This window comes from Drechmeria coniospora, chromosome 02 (genome assembly GCF_001625195.1).
Source record: "Drechmeria coniospora strain ARSEF 6962 chromosome 02, whole genome shotgun sequence".
Lineage (NCBI taxonomy): Eukaryota > Fungi > Ascomycota > Sordariomycetes > Hypocreales > Ophiocordycipitaceae > Drechmeria > Drechmeria coniospora.
Genome location: NC_054390.1, coordinates 9151990 through 9172732, shown reverse-complemented (window position 1 = coordinate 9172732; position 20743 = coordinate 9151990). Strand labels below are relative to the sequence as shown.

General features: G+C 58.4%; 3 protein-coding genes across 3 annotated transcripts; 1 reads left to right on the top strand and 2 right to left on the bottom strand.

Moving 5' to 3' along the window:
- Nucleotides 1–1044: 1044 nt before the first annotated feature.
- DCS_05636 (uncharacterized protein) lies at nucleotides 1045–3003 on the bottom strand (the record flags this gene model as incomplete). Its single annotated transcript, XM_040802938.1, has 1 exon — nucleotides 1045–3003. The coding sequence occupies one exon, from the start codon at nucleotides 3001–3003 to the stop codon at nucleotides 1045–1047; it is 1959 nt and encodes a 652-aa protein (XP_040657971.1).
- A 6361-nt stretch (nucleotides 3004–9364) lies between these two features.
- DCS_05635 (uncharacterized protein) lies at nucleotides 9365–11269 on the top strand (the record flags this gene model as incomplete). Its single annotated transcript, XM_040802937.1, has 3 exons — nucleotides 9365–9495; nucleotides 9521–11023; nucleotides 11077–11269. 3 exons carry the CDS (start codon nucleotides 9365–9367, stop codon nucleotides 11267–11269), a joined length of 1827 nt encoding a protein of 608 aa, XP_040657970.1.
- Nucleotides 11270–11366: 97 nt separating this feature from the next.
- Nucleotides 11367–15048, bottom strand: DCS_05634 (uncharacterized protein; the record flags this gene model as incomplete). The annotated part of the gene is made up of 9 exons (XM_040802936.1): nucleotides 11367–11548; nucleotides 11604–11813; nucleotides 11890–12211; nucleotides 12276–12593; nucleotides 12873–13626; nucleotides 13685–13716; nucleotides 13778–14063; nucleotides 14339–14679; nucleotides 14821–15048. 9 exons carry the CDS (start codon nucleotides 15046–15048, stop codon nucleotides 11367–11369), a joined length of 2673 nt encoding a protein of 890 aa, XP_040657969.1.
- Between the last annotated feature and the right edge of the window lie 5695 nt (nucleotides 15049–20743).

Below are 20743 nucleotides of genomic sequence, written 5' to 3'. Positions count from 1 at the left end.
GTCAAATCGCACAATATAATAATACGAAGACCAAGAAAACCTAATGTAATGAAATGTATTGTAGTAGATTCTAGAAGTTCCTCATTTAATCGTCATTCAGAAATACGTGCAGAAAAATCAATGCCCAGGCACTCCCAAGACTTCCATCTCCTTGAGTGCCGGTCATGAAGTTCCATGCATGGATGCGTGCCTGTAACGGAGCAGTATACTCGCAACGCAGTCGGAAGCCTGGTTCATGAGTGTGAATTCAGTTGTATAGCTTCGCCTTGGGGCCTTGAGCTACAGTCAAAAGTCCTAGCTGACATATTCATCGTGATCCTCGTGACAGCTTTCCAAATCTAACAGCAAAATATCCAACCATGAAATTGGCAGGCCCTCACTCCGCCAGGAAAAAAGACTCGGAGAGAAGGAGAGAAAGAGAGTGAATGGATGCACACATGAAAGTGGAAAGCACAATGTCGAGTGAGCCTGGCCGCGTGGCAACCTACCATGGGCACTCGGGTACGGCCAGAAGGTGGGGGCAGATGCAAGCGTGGTGCGGTGCGAAGAAGCAAGGAAAGACAGTCGCGTATGGCCGAGGCTTTCTGGCGCCTCATTCTGTATGCAATGATTCGTCATGCAGGTCGTAACGTCGTAGGGAAGGGACGGGGTTTCGGGCAATGCCCACACCTCGAGTGAAAGAAGCCCGGGTTGGGGGCGTGTGGGTGGTGTGCCGATAGCGAGGCAAGGGAAAGACTGATCAGTCACCCCTCTGCGAGGGAAGACAAAAACTAATGACGTTCGGGTACAGTAGGCACAGGGCGTACGCATAACGTGGTCCGCCGATGTTGTGGTCCGCCGAGTATACTCAGCAGCGGCGCAAGGTTGCACGCCGCTACCCGACGATATGTGCGGTACCACGGACACTTTAACCAAAGGTACTCGAGGGATGCTTCGAGGTTCGAGACAGGTAAATATCCGGGGCGTGAGATGTCGTGAGAGTTCGTGGCATGTGCGGGGCATCAATTGTACAAAGGAGAGCAAGGTGTTTGTTCGTCGCCATGTTCAGACGGGCGAATGGGACCGTCGTTCGTGAGGACCTCTTCGGCGCAAATCTTTGAGCCTTTCGTCAATGTACGCTAGACGGTTGGCAAGAGACAGCCTCCTCGGGCGGGCAGAGCTGCCTTCCAGTTGATGCACGGTAGAAAAGGGGCGACGGGCGGCCGCGAAGTCGGCCATCGACATGTTCGAGTGTCGGGCGGGGAACGAAAAGCTTTGGCTCTTGCCGGCAAATGGCGAACCCAGCCGAGGAGGGGCAGCTATAGGCGCCGTGAGCGAGTTCAAGGAGGCCGCCGTCGCTCTGGGCGGCGCGCTGGGCGGGTGCGACGCTTCAAACAGCTCCTGGACGTTGACCCGAGGGACGAAAAGCGAATCGCGCTGGCTCGAGTTGGTGGAACAGAATTCGGCAGCTGCAGGCTCCAGACCGGAAGGGTCGTCGGTGGCGGAGGATGGATCGGTCCAGAAGTCGGAACCAAGGCTGGGCCGCTTCGACTTGCGAGGCTCCCAGACGGACGGACAAGACGGTCGCTTTTGGGTGCAAGGGCGGCTGCCGCCGAGTCTCACAGGGGATCCAAGGCTGAGTCGCGTGCCGACGGTGCGGCTCTGTCTTTGCGGCTCGGCAGCTCGTTCGAAGCCGTCGTCGAGGGTGTTGGAGGAACTTGGGCCGTAGCTTCTGGCCGTAAAGGGGGATCCCAGTCGTGGTTGGGAGGCCATCGCCAGTTGCCTGGCGCCAGGGGTAGGGTTGGGACCGGCGCCGGCGAAGACATCCGGAGTCGCCGTGGAGGCGGAGGCGGTACGCGACGTGGTCGAGAGCCGGGCCAACGGCCCTTGCGGCTGCATGGAATCCGAGGTGGAGACGGCCAGGGACATGGCCATGTCGGAGGCGGAAAAGACGGAGGCGGATCGGAGAGGCGCGGGCTGGCGGTTCCGGAAGCGAGCGGTCGTGGGGGTAGCGCTGCGGGGGAGACGCAGCGCATGGCGGACCGGACCGCCGCCGCCGTTCGCCTTGCACAGGTCTCGCAGGTGAGCGCGGGTGGCGGCGCAGGTGTGCGGCCATTCGACAAAGGGCACCGTTGCTTCGGCCGTCGGCGTTGCGCTTCCATCCCTGCCATCGTCGTTGGCTTGCGACTGCGGCCGCGATCCCTTCCAGGACCGCTTGACCTGGCGGGCGACGCGCATGCAGACACCCGACGGAGGGATGCCGCTCTTTCCGATTCGAAAGGGAGAGACTTTGGGATCCTGCAGATACATGACGTAGACGGCCCAGACGTGATTGCTCATCGCCTTGGTCCAAGGAGCTTTCCTGGAGCTCGGAGCAGGGTGCCCGTCGAGGGTGCCGTCGACGCGGTGTGCCGAGAGCAGCGGTCCGAAACGGTCGGCGTGGCCGTGGCCATGCTCGGGGCTCGCGCATTGGCTCAGGTCCGACGTCAAGGAATACTGGCTAAAGACGGATGCGCTTGTTTGCGTCGACCGAGCAGTCGACGGCCGGCTCGACTCGCAGTCCGGGCTCGACTCGAGGCTGCCGAAGGAGCCATCGACGGACCAGTCGGGGAAGCATCGCGGCGAGATGGAGGGGATGTCTCGTGGCGCCGGCGTCTTTGGTAGTGCAAAGGCCAGCGGCTGGTGGCGAGAAGTCTGCTCCTGGAAGGCGACGTGGTCAAGGTGGGAAAGTGCAAAGTGGGGGAGTCTGGGGTAGATGGCGGCGTCGAGCATGTCGTCGTCGTCCAACACCTGAGGCTCCTCGATGCTGGGAACGGGGACGTCAGCGGCGGCGACCGAGGCGAGGAACTGCTGCGTGGGCGCGGTCAGGTGCGACACGTTCCGCCTCTTAAGTCGAAAGCGTGGCCGTGGAGACGACGGCTGCTCCTCACCGTCGCCCAACGGCTCCGGCGTCGAGAAGGTTGACGAAGACTGACGCAGGCGCTGGGGCCTAGCGGCGGCGAAGAGGCGCAAGGGAGGAGTCATGGCGTCGACGTCTGGAATGCAGAAGGATTGCGCCTTGGGCCTCGGGCCTTGGGCCTTGCGGGCCGCCGTCAGGGTCCTTGCGCTCGGGGCGAGCGAGGAGCAACGACGACGGGATGCTGCACCACGGCAGCCAAGAGGGAAAGCGCGGGAGGTTGCAGGAAAACAGCGCGGCGAACTGTCGTGTGCGCGCCGAGGGGATTATCGCGCAAATATCCGACCAGAAGCTCCGAGGAGGCTGTGCGTTGCAGGGTCGCCACGGAGAGGGCACAAGAAAGGTCGAGTGTCGGACCGTCGCAAGGTGGCGGGCGCAAGAGGCGGCGCGAGGGCCAGCAGGAGGCCAGAGGAGAGTCGGGAATGCGGTGCCTGGACGACGAGGGCAGGACTGAAATAGGCGCGGGGAGGGTCGTCTCTGCACCGTCGGCGAAGCGAGGCACGAGGGAGGGGATGGCGGTGTCACGAGAGGCGCTCAATCACGAACGGCGTCCACGCATCGAGCCGTCGCGACAACTTGCCAGGCCTGGCCCAAGAGGCGGGCGAAGCGACGCAGGTAGGTTCCGCCGGGGGATGGTCTGGGGCTCGGGATCATTCGACGTCGGACGGAGAGCGGTATCGGCCGGTCGCAATCGATGAAGCTGATCGATCGGTTGGGAGGGGGGTTGCCGGCAGGGCGGAGGGACGCTGGAATGAAGATGGCGGAGAGGGAGGGACGAAAGCTTGCGGAGACCTGTGCGCGCGGATGGGTACGACGAGAGCGGTACGGTCTACTTGGGTAAATATGGATGGCGGAGGACGGCAGAGACACGACATGGGTGGTAAAGGCGACGCCAGCGGGCGGGTGGCGCGGGCAGACCTTGTTCAGTCGGGTCGTCAGTGAGTGAGGTGGGAGGAGGAGGAGGAGGAGGAGGAGGGAGGGTGCTGCCGGCTGGCTGCTCGGTCGGGCTGGGGCTAGCCTCGACTGGGATGGGATGGGATGAGAGAGGGGATGGGAGGGGGATAGGTATGGGTCATGTACGGGGGATGGATGGGGATGCGGACGGGGATAGGATGGGACTAGGATGAGGTGAGCCAGAGTGAGCTGCCACGGGTCGCTTCTCACAATCTTCAGGTTCAGTCGTGCACACCGGGAGCATGGAGTGCTCGGTACCGGCACACTTTGTTCAAACGTCCATGATGGATGGTCAACCTTTATCGGTTTCCGTCCAACGTCTGACCTGTTGCCTTTGAGGTTGGGCGTCGAGGGTTAGGTAGAGGTTGAGGTGGAGGCTTCATTCAGTCCGTCGTTTCGTCACCGCCTCTGCTCGGCGGCTGCTGGGACGGCATGGGAAGAGGGAAGAGGGAAGAGGGGAAGAAAAGGCATGGATGGAACAAGCAAGTCGACTCTCGTCCGTCACACGACGACGACTGCCAATTAGCAGCGCCAGAACAGCAGGAGGAAGGAGGAGCCTTGGGAGCAAGCAGCGCGAGCGCACGCCCCTCGCCCCCCCAAAAAACCGTCACAGCGAGGAAATGGGGCGTGCCTGCCACGGCTGACCGACGAGTCCCGCAGCTGGCCAGGGGCCCCTGCCGGTGGAGGACGAGCGTCGAGGTTCCTTCCTTCCGCCAGCACGACTCAATCAACTAGCGGTGGGCGGCCGCAGCGTCGGGCAGGTGGGGTTCTTGAGAGCGATCCTTGGGAGGTACGAGTGATGGAGAGGGACCCGATTCAATCGGAGGCAGGGCGCACGTGTGCGCGTACGAGCCAGTGTGCGCTACACGATGAATGCAAGTGAATACTCAAGTAATACATACTCTGTACGGGCGTTGCCTACGAGTGTGCGTCCGGCGTTGCGGAGTGCTGTGCAGCGTGCTGTGCAGCGTGCTGTGCGGAGTACTTACGGAGCACAAGGTAACTGCAATTGCTCTCGCACACACAGGCTGCTTATGCCGACTGCGTGCCGGCGTGCGCTCGCACTCGACTTGCTGCTCCTTCTCGCGTGCCTGCTTCATCATATTGCAAGGGCACTCCGCAGTCATGTGTGCGTACATGTACTGTACTGTGCTCGCCGTAGCAGGCAAGGAGGGTCTCGTCCTCGGGCATACATGCAAGTACATGCACGCAGCACGGAGCACACGCGGACACGACGAGGCCGCACGGCAGGGTCCGTTACTTGCACGCGCCCACACGCGCGCGCGTCCCATGCCGCAGTCTGCCGCAGCTGCAGCAGAATCATCAACTTCGAGGTCCGTTGTCCAGTCTTGACCGAACGCCAGCGGGCGCCTTTGATGCAACGCCGAACCTGTCGCCTCGCGCAGTCCACGGTCCACGGTCGACGCTGAGCCTTGGCTGTCCACGCCGCCGCGGCTGCCCTCGCTCGAGGAGTGCTCTTGGTTCGACCAATTGCCCGCCAAAGCGGCATTCACGGTTCCGTATCGGATGGACAGGCCGATGCACATACATGAACATGCGAGTACCGGGGACATGTGCCGGTGCGCTCGATCGTTTCCCAGCAGTACTTGCATGCTGCACTGCTCACAGTATACAGGTGTCTGTCTGAATGGCCGTTGCCTGTTACTGTGGCATGTACCAACATGACATGTATGAGCACATGTGCGAACTGCAGGTGGTGTACGCACAAAGTATAGCAGAATTACACTTGCATCTCATACACTCATCATACGTGCAGGCGCATTCATAGTAGGCATACACTTACAAGTACTGTGTACGGCAGTGGAATGCGTGATTGTAGGTAGCACTCTGCAGCCTGATGTCCCCCGTATTTGCGCCCAGTTCAGTCCTCGTATCCCCCCCCCCCGCCCCGCCATGGGCCTGAAGGCTTCCGACACAATTGGGTGAGCGACCGAGTGGGGGTTGGGAGCCTCGTGGACAGGTGGGTAGACAGGGACAGCACTGCACCGTAAAGCTGGCGAACAACCCTGACGCAGGTACGGAGTGCAGCTGTGCGTGGCCTGCTGACTCGCCGCTCCCTCCGCCGCCGTCCCTGCCTGCAGTGCGCAGCGCACCAGTGATTTGACAGCCAGGCCCAACCTGCCCAGCATTAGGGCAAACGCAGCCGGCCGGCGCACCGAGACAGCCCACCGGAGCCTGGGCCGACGGTTTTTTCTCGCCTGTTGGCTCCCTGCAGGACGCCGCCGGAGCCTTGGGAATGGCGGGTGGCTGGTCGAGCTTGATGGATCCGTCCACTGCCGCCCGCGGGGATCCCCCCCTTTCAGGCCGCAGGCCCTCCCTAAAGCATCGGCAGCTGCATCGACGAGGGGGTGAGTGAGGGTGAATAAATTGTTGGGGCTAACGTTCCACCTTGCCTTGCATGCTGCACGTGCTTGTACAAGTACATGCACCGCAGGGACGGCGACGGCGACGAGGGACGACCGGCCAAGCACTTTCTCTTCTGACCTCCTTTCTTCTTCCTTTGCAGTCGCTTCCGACCTTGAACACGGACCGGCGAGGAGGCTGGGGGTAGCACCGTGGCACACTTCCATGGACTACCTGAAGTAAATGAATTTACCTTCATGTACGGAGTACTCCGTACTTGCTCCGTCGCCATTGGGCCAGGTGATTGATTGTACTTGCCTACGGAGTCCATGTAGTTTGATTGCCGCCAGAGTGACGGTCGGCACTTTTGTCCACGGTTCGGGCTTCCGTCCACTTCGTCATCAGAATAGTACCTACTTGTGACCGCCGACGGAGTAGCTAGGGGTCAAAATCAACTGAGCTGGAGAATCGCTAGCAATAGAAAGAGGGCAAGTCGGTGTGGCTGCTTGAGAAGGCTGTGCCAGAAAATGTCTCTCATTGCTGGGGGCAGGCACACGTTAGAGTTGGACGCGAACCAAACGCGTCTTGTCGCGTTGGGTGTGAAGGGGAACGATGCGCCTCGCATGCCCAGGCAAAGCCCCCGGTGGAGTGGGGCCACCGATTCGCAATTCTGCACCTTGCTGGACTGACAATGGAAAGTGCCGTGGAAGGTGCCGTGGATGCTTGCTTTCCTTCTCGGTGCTGCCAGCAACGGAGAATATTTACCCCGACAACCATCACCAACACCTATACCTAGCTGAGTAGGTGCGGAGCGCATATGATTACGGCAGGCGTACACTTGCAGGAGTTGCGTGTAAGGAGCACTCCGTAATCCGTACAGGCGACACGCCTCGCTCCTTCTTGACATCGTCCAGCAATTGCGCCGTTGTCGAGGGTTGATGTGCCGTCTGGAATTCTTGCCTCCTCTCACCTGTCGTACGCTTCTTCGCCCTTTACGCTCTTGCCCTTCGGCGTTCATTGTCCGCCGCGCAACGCGGAGATGGAGCAGACACAATCAAGCATGCAAGCACCCGTCCGTACGCATGCACACATCGATATCGGCGAAATCATTCAATCGTCTCCCAGTTTGTTCCTTTCCTGGGCACTCGCACTGCAGCACAGTAGCCACCGCTTAATGCCGCCATGCAACGATCCGTACGTCGTGGTGGTGTTCCCTCTCTCCGTCCGGAGCTTACTCGCCTATGGCCGACAAGGTTTCGATTGCGGCAATTACGAGCATGGCTCCGATCGGACACGACACCTCCCAGTGATGCCATCAGAAGAAGTGACCATGCGGGTACTACTACCTGCACGTCTCCGTATGCCGTCTCGGTACCACATACCTCCTCGTACATGGACTACAGAATTCATACTATTATCCGTACTGTACACCTATATCCTCTGCATGTACCAAACGCAAATGTTCATACACGTACTCCGTACACTGCAGCAAGTATACCGGGTACATGCACCTACGGTGTATATATATGCAAGTGTACGTCCTGGGGAAATGACCATTCCTGCAAGGCCTTCCCGATTAGCTCCCCTCCGTTTCATTGGAGTGGTGGCCCATGGAACTCTGGTAAGTTTGGTTGCTGCTGGCTGCCGTGACCCTTCGGCCGAGGTACGAGTGGCAAAGGCTGGTTTCGCTGACACTTGCATTGTGTAGCTAGCATTCCGGCTGCCCTTCCTCCATCGTCGACCATGTCTGGTGCCCCCCCCCCCCCATGCGGCGCGGAGTCCTCCGTTGCCCTTTGTTTGCTGCTGTGCTCGTACGAGTGCGTGTGCATCCATCCTGTCGTGCTTGCCACATGGCATCTTGCCGGATGGGTCGGATGGCCGCCAGCATGCAACACCTCCAGGTTGGCCGAAGCAGCGGCTCGGTACCATGTGTGCGTGGAAATGAACATTGCAGCTGTGGTGGAGTTGCATTGCCCAAGTGCGAGTCCGCCTCCATATCCCTACCATCGCATCCTCATCGCTGTCAGTGGTGGCCATGGACGCCGAGACCCGAGACGGCCGTCCAATACTGGCTCCACACAGAGGTCCATGGACCTTCTTCCATGTAAGTGTTCCTCCTGGTGAATACAGTACATCTGCAAATGCGAGGAACCGTTTGTACACCTACTGGAGGTGCACATGCTGCTGTACGGAGTACGGAGCATGCCTGCGAGAACACCGTTTCTTCGACAGCCAAGTTCAAGCAGTGCGAGCATGAAACGCAAGAAATCCAAATCCGCGAGATTCTGAAGACCAAAGTCTCGAAATTCCAACGAGGTCGAGTACGAGGTTGTGAGATGGATCATTCGAAGCCGCCTCCTCCCAACTATCCATCAGAGCGATGGAAATATGGCCATGTGAAAAGGGCTGCCGAAGAGCTTGTGAAGCCAGATACAGTGTGGCCAGCTACCTACAGTGGCCAGTTACAGTGGCCAGTTACCGTTCCCAGTTACCGTTCCCAGTTACCGTTCCCAGTTACCGTTCCCAGTTACAGCGGCCAGTTACAGCGCACCTCCAATCCGTCCATGCCTTCTTCCCGCCAAAGAATGGCCTAGGACCTGTCATCGGAAGTCACTTGAGAGAGAGTCCTTCCTTCCTGGTTTCCAGGCCAGCACAGTGCGCCATTCGCTAGGCTTGAAGGCGTCGGGACGGTCCATCCAGCACACGTGCCTTGACGTGTAACAACCTCGTCTTGTCTTGGAAAGCCCTTTGGCTATTTCTTATGCTGAGGCTAGACTCCATCAACATCGAGCCAGTATTGGTGAGAATGATGCATCATCCCTCTACGGCAGGATGAGCATGGGTCTTGTCAACCTGACCCCGCAGGACGCAACCAACCATGACGATTGATTAATCACGCAGACGAATAACCTTTTCTCCCGCCGCCTGAGGTCAACTTGCCGAGGCTCCCATGACGAATGCCGGCAAAGCCAACAGAAATCAGATTCATCGCCCCATGTTCATCAGCGTTGTGGTCGTTGGTCTTTGTCGTCGCAAGCTTTCCTCTTGTCTCGCCATATTCGCTTCATCGACGCCCACCAGTGCCACCACCACCAACCTCATCGCATCATCATGCCGGCTTCTAGCCTCATCACGCTCGACAACTTGTCCGAGAAACTCCCGCAATGGCGACCGGATGACAAGGACCAGGTGCATGCCGTTGTCGACATGGGCAGGCTCGTCTCTCCTCTGGTGATCGCTCGGTGCTCGACGGCTAATTCCCACCAGCAACGGCATCCGTTTCTCCATCACGTCGTTGGCACCGCCAACCACGCGCCTTCTCGTCCCCCTCCTGTCTGCCCGGGCGCCCATCTCCCTGTTTGACGCCTTGACCCCGTCGCCGGCCGGACCCGTCTTTCCTCCTCGGACCATTGAATCCGTCTCGGCCGCCCTGGCAAGATTTTATCGGCTCGCCATCCTGTACGGGGTGCCCCCGTCGCAGATCCTTATCCTCGCCACCGAAGCCATGCGCCGCGCCGCCAACGCCGGCCAGATGCTGGAGGCGGTCGAGAGAGCAACCGACGGTCTTGGCGTTCACATACTCGACCCAGCCGTCGAGACCCTCTTCGGCGCCGTCATGGGCTCGAGAAGCGGTTTGGTGCATGTGAGCACCGGCGCGCTTTTCCTCGACCTTGGTGGCGGCAGCGTGCAGATGACATGGGTCGATACGAGCAAAGACAACTACGAGTTCGAGGCCGCCACTCGAGGAGAGAGCTTGCCTTATGGCGCTGCCAAGCTGTCGCGCGTGCTGGAGGAGCAGCCTGACGAGGTGCGCCAATCGGAAATCAGCACCTTGCAGGATGGCTTTCGTCGCATTTACGCCAACTTGATCTCCAAATTCCCGGCACTCAACGCCATACATACGGCCAATGAGAACGGAGAGAACGCTCTCGTCGACGTGTACATGTGCGGCGGAGGCTTCCGAGGCTATGGCAGCATTCTGATGCATGACGACGCCATATCGCCGTATCCCATATCCTCCGTCAACATGTACTCCGTCCCGGGTCACGTCTTTAGCCGAACAGGCAAGATGAGAAAATTGAACGACAAGTACGACGGTAAAATATTCGGCATGTCCAAACGACGACGTCGCCAGTTTCCTGCCATTGCGACCGTCATCGAAGCCTTTGTCAAAGCCGTGCCGAACATTGGCAAGGTTACCTTCTGCGGAGGGTCGAACAGACAAGGCGTCTTGATGATGAAGCTCCCATTACGCTGCAGGGAGAGCAACCCACTCGATGTGGCCGCCGGAGTCACCATGGACGAAAAACTGGACGAAAAACTGGACGAAAAACTAGACGAAAAACCGACGTTCGACGCCATACTCAGGCTGCTCACCGCCGCCTTGCCAGAAAATTTGACGTCGGAAATCCCCACACTCATCTCGCTCGGGCTCGGCTCCTTGTTCGTACGCGAGCTCTGGGCCCGATGCGGCTACGAAGCTGACACGAATGCCTCGTTTGCGCTGCACGACTCGATAGTAAGGAACTCGGACTGCCCGGGATTCACTCACCTGGCCCGTTCCGTTCTCGCCTTGGCCATGTGTGCCAGATGGGGCTCAGGTGTTGGTCTCGCTGACATACAGCTACATCGGAGCCTTTCCCAGATTGCTGACAGACATTGGGAAACATGCTCATTCTGGGCTCAATACATCGGCGCCGCATCTGCCATTATTGCTACCGTGTTTCCGGTATTGCCCAAAGACCCAAGCCACGTCCTCGACTCTCTGAAGTGATTCCCTCTTCACCCCCTTCTCAGGCTTCACGCTAACTTGACGGAACCAGGCTTGGAACGCAGATAACTCCCGGGAAAGGGGGGAAGAAGGACAAGATTGAGCTGACAATTAGTCTTGGCCAAGAACACCTCGAGAAGCTCGATGAAGAGGACCTCATCGACAGCTTCCAGGCCGCCATAAAAGACGGAGGCGACGGCGGGAAAACTTTCAAGGTTTCGGCTCAAGTCACAACGCTTTCCTAACACTATTCGCCACGCTTGACGACGGCCGTTATGGGCTAAACACCCAGAGATGTGTACGATTCCCTCCTTTTGCCGACGCAGAACTCCGAGGGTGCTCTTATTCGTCGTCGTCGTCGTCGTCGTCGTCGTCGTTGCAGTCACCCACCTTACCGGAATCCTTGGATTTAGTACTGGCTTTGGAAGGTCGTCTTCTTGCACTCAGCTTCTTTAGCTCGTGGTTGACCACAAGCACGCATAGCAAGCAATCGCCATCATTCTCGGAAGCCTGCAGGCCATGATCTAGGAAACATTAGTGACAAACAACGTCTCGAATTCGTGCTCTTCGACGACGTACACATGGACCTCCTGGCATCCAGGAGCTCTTGTCCAAGACGACAAATGTCCATTTTCTTCCGAGGAGAGTGTTGAAGTTGGGGTCCAGCATCAAGCCAGTCCAGGGACAGCTCCAGACTCTTCTTGGTGCGGAACTGGTAGTGATAAAATATGGCGACCAAGGGGAAGTGGATATCCGTCAACTGCTTGTAATCGTGACCGTACGCTAGGGCTGTTCACCTTGGTCAGCGTTCGTTCTGCTGCCCGGGCATCTTCGGCGCCGAATACGACAATCAGCGGCGGCCTACCGTTTTCACCGCCTAGGGAGACCTGAGCTTGGAAGGCAGCCAAGAGTTGGCGATACATCAAGATGAGTTGCCACAAGCTCGCCCAGATGGCCACCTTCTCCGGCGGTTTTGGTTGCGTCTGTTGGTCCAGGAAGTCGTCCAGGGTCTTCATGACTTTGTACTCGAGAAGCTTGAGTGCTTCCCGCGCGATGCTTCTCAGCCGTGCCTGCACGGACAGGGGAAGGCTCACGACATGGTTGGCGGGGTCGCGACACCAAAAGGACGACATGGTCCAGATCCTGAAGAAGCAGTTCATTTTGTGCACGTTCTCGACAAGGCTGTGCTGCGGAGCGGTTAGCCAGCCCACACGATGGGAGGGAGCCGGGAGGAAGCCTCCGGGTGCGTACTTGGGGCAAGCGGGGGCCTCCCTCGGCATAGGCGAGCAGGAAGCTCTGCAGGAGGCGAGAAAAGTCGGAGGTGTGCTCCCTTCGGATCTGGCTCTCAACCCAAGACTGCAGCATCTCATGGCTCGGCACGTGGTCGCGGGGGAAGTCGGCCTTGTTCGGATTGCACGGCCCGTCGGCGTCGTCATCGGACCGGTACGCCTGCACGGTGGTGCGCAGCGACGGCGAGCTCGTGTCCTTGGTGAGGAAGATGGAAATCTCCCTAGGCTTCCCAATGTACCTGCGAGCGCACGAACGAAGCCTCTCCTCGGCTTTCGGATCCTTGGACCACACGTCTGGACACGACAACATCAGCGCCACGGCTCACGCATGCACGGACGGGCAGGGTGCGGGAGGGGGGGGGTGCGCTGTACCGGGCCCCTGCGTGATGATCGGCCACACGCTGGCGGGAGTCCTGCGGGTGCACACGATGTGGGAGTGATGCGGAAACGCCCTCCTGCAGGTGGGACAGACGCCGCTCTCATGGCACTGACGACGGCTATGTCAGTCGAGTCGAGCTCCGTCCGTCGCCTTGCGGGGGAGGGGCTGGGCGTGTCTCACCCGGGTTTTGGTTACTCGGCATGGCAGGCATGCTCCACTCTTGCGGACGTCGGCCGTCTGGAGGGGGTGCTCCAGCTGCCTCTGCCTCTTTTCGGCATCTTGACCGGATCGACGTCGTTTCTGGCCGGCCCACGGGCCGCTCCCGCGCCCGCCCGGCTGGTGGATGTGACGACGAAGGTGCCGCGGGCCGAGATGCGGAGCAAGCTTGGAGGGCGTCTTCCGGGAGCAGGACGATTCATCATCATCGTGGGCGTCGTCCTCCCTCACGGCCACATCACCCCCCCGCCGGGCATGATGGCGGTGGTCCTGGTCCGAGAGCAAGGCATCCGAGTGGTCCGACGGCGAGGTGCTGCCGCCATGGATCAGTTCCGGCGGGGTCTGGGCCGCGTACGGGTAGTCCGGGCCCGAGGTGACTTCATGATGAAAGGCATCCATGACGCGCGCGAGCAGTTGGGCCTCGAAGTGTTGGAGGGAGAGGTCGTCGGCGGCGGGCGAAGGGCTCGAGCCCATGACGGGACTAGGCAGGCTGTCGGACGACGGGGGGCTGGGATAGTGGCTTGACTGGTCTATGGACTGAGGGGCGCCGGAGAAGGCAGGCCAGTCAAACAACTTGTCAAAGAGATCCTCCAAGGCCGAGGCGGAGGGAAGACGGGGGCTTTCTGGCCCGTCCCCGGCGGTATCCATGTTGATATCCGTGTAAGTCAAGGGATGCGGTGGGACCTTGGCTAGCTTTGGCAAATCGACGCCGGGGCTTCTGTCAGGAGGCAACAAGGTGAGGATGCCCAACGTCCCAGCACTCTCTTTCCGCGTACATGTAAGATTTATCGCGTTCTGGGGACTCTGCCTGACACAGGAGAAATATAATTTGGCCCCGATGGAGGCTCTGCCGTGTCTCCGTCACTTACACGGTCGAGTCCGGCCGTGGCATTCTCGGTCGGAACCGGGGGTATGATTGGCCGGGTGAACGTCGAACCCCGTCGCGGCCTGCCAATCAGAACCATGTCCCACACCGACCTGGACGGCGCGGCTGGGGCCGGGCCACCGGACGGCCGGCGCGGCATCCGGGACGGAGTCATGTGACCGCGAGGCTCGACCATGGAGGGGTGATGTGCGGAGGCGGCGAGAATCTTGATGGAGCGACGCTGGTCGATTTTTGGAGAGAATTTCGACGATTGCTTTTCTCGAGCCAGCCTGCCGGGGGAAGGGCGGGCGGGAGTCGAACTTTGGAGGGCGCCGGCGCCGGAGCGACCCCGTCTTCCTGCCGAAGGATGGCCGTTGCCGTCCCGGGGAACCTCGGTACGGATATGCCATTCTTTTTTTTTTCTCGCGCCCTCGCATCGGCCGCGATGACCTGACGGACCGCGCCGATAGCCTGGTGCAGAATTCTTGATCGTCCCGTCCAACGACGACGATGCGGAGGACGGCCGGGTCTGACAGCTCAAACAGGCGAGGAAGACAAGACAAACCAAAACGCGGCCTGGACGTCTTGCAAATGCTCAAGGGTTTCCGGACCGGGATTTCTGGGGAAATGAAGGGCAGTGCCGTCGTCTTGAGGCACGGCCATGCAGGCGCCGAGGCGGGTGGAGGAAAAGCTGGCCAGAGGGTCATGCCCCAGATGATGGTGCGGAGATGAAGGAAACGGTGCGAGGACGATGGGCCTCGTCGTGGCTAGGCTCGCTGGATCCGCCCGTGCGGGAGGTTGCACAATGATGGGAAAGGTGTCGAAGATGCCGTCGTCACGATTCTTCACGTCGAGCTGCCGATGCTTGCAAGCAGAGTGGTCGACGGTCGAGATCGGGCCGGAGTGCTGGGGCCAATGGAAAGACGCGGAGGCCGGGTATGGTATGGATGGATGGGTGAGGATGGATGGGTTGGGAGCGCGTATCACGTTGCGCCATTGCCTTGCACACTGTCGATCTCTACTGGCAGGCAGCATGGTATTCCGTACGGTGTATGCAGGAAGCTTGTGCGTTGCTTCAATGAAATGGCCCTCTTTCTTTCTATCCCTCGATGCTTGCGGCCAGAAGTTGTTGCCAGTCAAGGTGAATACAATTTCGTCGTGCATTCTGTCGCGGCTACCGGTCTTTGCGTAGTGCATCTCGACGAGTAAGGCCATGTCCAGGAGTGAGTGGTGCATGTCAAGGAGAAAGTCTATGCCCTTGGGTGAGTAGTGCATGTCGATGAGAAAGGTTCATGTCCATGAGTGAGTGGTGCATGTCAAGGAAAAAGTCCATGCCCTTGGGTGAGCAGTGCATGTCGATGAGAAAGGTTCATGTCCAGGAGTGAGTGGTGCATGTCAAGGAAAAAGTCCATGCCCTTGGGTGAGTAGTGCATGTCGATGAGAAAGGTTCATGTCCAGGAGTGAGTTGTCCATGCCGAGGAGAAAAACATGTGATGGGTGAGTAGTGCTGTCCATGAGCAAAGGGCGATGTCTAGGAGCATGGACGAGTCGTACATGTCTATGAGCGGGAACAGGTCTATGAGAGGGAACAGGTCCATGAGCGAGTACACGTTTACGAGGGGGACTATGTTCCAGGTTCAGCGTACGGATAGGAGCCAAGGCGGACGCATCATGATGACGGACCGACGGGTGGTACAGGGTAGGTGAGAATGGTTCCTTCAAGGCTGCGGGTACGAGGTCGGGAATATTATCAATATTGGCGAGTATTGTTTCGTACGAAGCAGCCCATGTACAGTTACAGTGTAGGCACGCGATAAAGATGGACATGTTCCTTGCCAATCCCATGCTGTCACTGAATTGGATGGGTTGATGAATGGATGTGATGCGGCATATGAAGTTGCGAGCACGTGACGTGGGGCGATGGGCGACAGACGGCGACAGCAGCAGCATTAACAGCGAGTAGGGAGCACTACAAGGACGTTGATTAGTGCACGACCAGGACAACGTGTCCGCCTAAAACAATGCTCCCGGCGGCGCTGGACGAGCGGGAGTGCCGTCGCCATTTGCGGCACAGGCGGGTGAATGGTGGCGACCGAAGGAGGCCAAGGGTCGCTGCGAGGTGGTTTGGAACAGTTGGCTTGGAACAGTTGGCTTGGAACAGTGGGCTTGGAACAGTTGCCTCGGAACAGTTGCCTCGGAACAGTTGCCTTGGAACAGTTGCCTCGGAACAGTTGCCTTGGAACAGTTGGTGCCTCATACCATTACTTGCCGCCTGCAACGTACACCTACAGTGCAACTAGGCACCTATTTGGCCCCAGCAGTTACACGGTACACTTATTTGCATTCCGTATTTGTACCGTGCTTGCAATGCTTGCATGCCACCAACAGAGCACGAAAAAGTCGCATGTCGACGTGCTAGTGGTATTATGCTGCCAGGCTGCTTTCAATTGTTTGACTTGGGGCGCTTCGTCAAGATGGGATGCGACCAAGTACAAAGCAACGTAGGTCTCCGGCGCTCTCTTCCGAATACGAAGGCGGCGCGAACAAGGAGCAGGCGTTGTTTCCCCTCGGCACCAGCGCATGGTCGAAGCTACAATGCAACATAACATGGCCATGTCCGAACCAGGCACTTGCTTGGACGAGTCGGCGCACTCGAGGTGGGCGGGAGAGCAAAGAGCATTCGCCACGAGCAGGTGAGCAACACGGGGTTGCAAGTAAGCACAGCTTTGTCGGCCAGCGGGGGTCGGTAACTGGGCTCCCGCGCGAGTATTGTGCGCGTACAGTGTAGAGGCAAGCATATCCTTGCACTCGTACACGTACTTGGGTGCACGGCCATGGACGCGCACTCCCAAGGTACTCGTCGCCATTCCGACTCGGCGTTCGGGAAGAAGGACCGGCGGGAGGAGGACCTTGAGAATTCTGGACGCAGGGCGGTGCAGGATCATGGTTATGGAGGGATGTAGGGTTGGAGGGATGTAGGGTTGGAGGGATGTAGGGTTGGAGGGATGTAGGGTTGGAGGGATGTAGGGTTGGAGGGATGTAGGGTTGGAGGGATGTAGGGTTGGAGGGATGTAGGGTTGCGCAGGATGATGAATACGAAGCATGCTTCGCTTCGGCACGTAGGCAGCGCAAGATGACGGACGGAGGGACGACGATGGATGACGAGGGCAATGGTGCGCCGAACACGGAGCCAGGCTCGGTCGTACGAGTGCCACGGAGCTGCTCCGAACAGGAATTCCATTCCTTTTCCGGCGGCGCGCGTGGCAGGTCCAAAATAGCAACACGCCTACGGCGGCGGTGGCGGCGGAGGCGGGAGCAATGGATGAATCGACGAAGGGATGAATGAATGATGGATGAATGATGGATGAATGATGAACGAATGGATGGATTGGATGGATGGATGGATGGATGGATGGATGAATGGATGGATGGATGGACGGGTAGGGATGGGAGGAGGGAGGAGTGGCGGCAGGGAGGGAGAGCGACGGAGGAGCAAGTGGGCAAGCCAGATACCACTCCCCATGTACTCCGTGCGTGGAGCACTGTATTTGTCTCCTCCTGTCCATCGTCCTGAAGCGGCAAGTTGATGCTCCGAGTATGCTGGTACAGCCATACTGTAGGTACGGAGTATGTAGGTAGGGATTCATAAGTAAGTAATATGTCGCACCCAACGACGGAGTGATGTTAATTATAGGACGACGAAAAATCGGCACCGCAGTGCGCGTGAGCTTCAAGGATGCCACATGTTATGCGACATATACCCTTACAGTGCGTGCACGCACCACACATGATCCACGGCACATGCACAGCCTGTCCCTGCTGAGAGGCTGTGCCCCAGCGCAAGTAAGCACTGTACTTGCACAAGTACATGCAAGTAATTACAGTGCACGTATCTGCACCTACTGGCGAAGATTATCAACAAATGCACTGATAGTAACGAGTACTTCTTGTGGGCGTACTTGCACCCTTCCTACCCACCTCAGCACGCACCGCACTGCGCATCTGCGGATGGCATCGCAGGTACAGGCGCGTACTTGAACTTGTGACGTGCCTCCTCGAGAGCAAGAGGCCCCATGCGGATGCCGGCCAGTGCGCAGCTCGCCCTTTGCCAGCGTGTCGAGGAGGGAGAATCAGGTGGGGCGTTTGGGCAAGTACTTACTGTACTTACAGCACCAAGGTAAGCAGTAAGTATCAAGTACTTGCTCAATCAAGTACTTGCACTTGGGCGTGATGCGTCATGGTGAGGTGCGATTTGCGATGTGACATTCGATGATGCGACGTGATGGTCGGCGCTACGGGGGACCGCCGACAAGCGAGGCCGACAACGACAGGAGGGGCAGTGCCGCTGCAGGGACAGGGAGGCGGGGGAGCTGGAGGGGAGGGCCAGGGCCGACGAGCAGGGCGTCGGATACGAACCAGGACGGTTGATCTCGTTGCGTACTTGCTGCACTTGGTGGGCAATAAAAACACCAAGAGGCAACCAGAGGCGGTGCTGAATGTGCCTACAGTACTCCGTACTTGGTGGTATTACTCCGTACTACTTGTACAAGGATCAATAGTACTTGGGATACCCGTACAGCTGCGGTCGTGGTAAACAAAGCCCGCTCTCGCCCAGTTCAAGTTCAACTACGCAAGTACATGCAAGTATTACTTACTGTACATGTCGCCGTTCTGGGATGCCATCCCGAGCACCCATGTTTGCAGCTGTCCTGTTCACTAGCCAACAGGAGGTACGACGTAGTTGCCGGTGAATCAATCAAGGATGGCCAGTACCATAATCACCACCTGGTACTTACTTGCCATCGCTCGCGCAGCAGCAGATGCCACGCTTGTGGAATGTACCCTTCACCCACCTGGCATTTCGATAGGAAACGAACAGGAGTGCGATTGGCGTCTACTGTACCTGTCGCGTAGGGGCACCTGTGCAAGTCCAAGTGCTCGTACCCGGAGGTGTACCGCGACTGTGGTTACATGTGCTTGTGACAGCAGATAATAAGCACTGAAGTACGGGAAGTACGGAGTACTACTAATTACTTGCCGTATGCACACCACAGTACAAGTACATGTAGACGGAGTGCTGTAAGTGCATGTTCTTGGAGCACTTTCGAACGTGGAGCCAATTTTAGAAGCCAAGAATTATTACGAACCTAGTACGGGTACTTAGTCTGGGCTCCGGTCTATCATAGCCTCTGAGGCTGCATATAGACTAATAAATCTGAATACACACACACGGGTACTTACTTAGTATAGTACCTAGTACTTACTTAGTATAGTGCCTAGTACTTACTAGTAAGTACATTGACACTTGCGGTGCGAGTTCCTGTAGGGGTGCACTATACTTAGTTACTTGGTACTCCGTACCTCTTACGACGTACAGGACTCCGTCCGTACCAGGCGTTGAGTATTCGCCGTAGCTGTTGTATCCACACGTGTGCTTGTACAGTACTGTGCATGCATGGGGAAGACTGCAGTGCCTGGTACTCCGTTGTAGCCCTACAAGTAATTCCTTGCGGTTGTTACACGTACTCGTACGCACCGGGCCAGGAGCTTCTCCGCCTACTCCGCACCCATTCTGCGCTTCCTTGTATTGATGCAAGGACGTACCTGTACGCGCGTGGTACGTGTGCATGGTTCGCTTAGCAGCGCCTGTGCCAGAGTACGAGCACTGATTACTACTAGGTAGTAGGTAGTAGGCATACTGTACGTGCACTACGGAGTACCTAGTACTTGATACTAATAATACTAGGTACTAGTAGGTAGGTACAGTACTCCGTACTAGGCAGGCGTACCGTAATTATTCTGTACTGTACTTGGGACGCTACTCCGTACTCGCCGCACACACTTCCTTGTAGGCCAGCACGACAGGTACAGTGCAAGTACTGATTGTACCTATTACTAGGACTTGGGTGGTAGTTCATGCCAGGGTGCTAGTACTGTAGGTGCGCATGTACCTGTGCGATGACGAGCAAATGAGCTACGGGTTCTGGAAGTTCGGTCCGTCATGCGCGAGGATCCGCACCATGACGCTAGTAGTCATGGCAGGCCACGGCGGAATCACCACGCATGGTACCCGACGGCACCGGTGCATGCGGCACACGCCTGGTGCGATGCGTGCCACGAGTAAGAGGCGGTGACCGACCAGGTGCTGAGACGACCGGCGATGGCAACGGCAGTCCCACCGGTCACGCGACGGGGTGCCGATTCCACGGCGGTTCGCAGTCGGCTACGTAGCAGCGGCGGACGGCCGTGGTTGCGTTTGGCGCGGCGTCGATTGGCCATGGACGTACGGTGCAGACAACGGTGCGGACCAAGAAATACACGTAGTGCACCGCACCTATCTGTGTGCACAGTACCCAGCAGCGCTGCTGCGGCGACGATGAGCCCAAGTACGAACCGGTAGACGTGTGCTTGACAGGTGCCGGTGGCTGCTGCTGCGCAAGTATGCGCGTGTGCGTGCGGCATGCTCCGAGCAAGGCCGGGCCACCCGCCGAGCACCGCTTGCATTACCGAGTGCGCGGCACATCATCCGTACGGGGGTGGTGCCATCCAAGTACTCGCCGGCGATGCTCGCACAAGTAAGTATGGGCAGCAATGACGGCTTCATCAAAAGGGCCGTCACACGTGCTGCCTACTAACATGTGCCTGGTCGCACGGTGCAGGGCAAGCCCAGCAGCTGTCGTATTGGACTGGACTGGCGCTGCGCATGCAAGTACAGGGCTGTACATGTACAGATGAGCACAAAAGTCCACGCAAGAACGTTCACGCATTCCACGCAACTGTCGGCGTACCGATACATGTGCGGTACATTGGCTCCTCTCTGGTCGGTGCCAGGACCCCAACGTCCATCGACTTGGCAGCGTGCTCTTGACCGAAACGGCCAAAGTCAGGGGGGGGGGCTTGTCTCCGTGAGGGACCCGTTTTTCATCAAGAGAATCCTGCGCGGCGGCAAGCCAGCCCAGCCTCGGGTCGA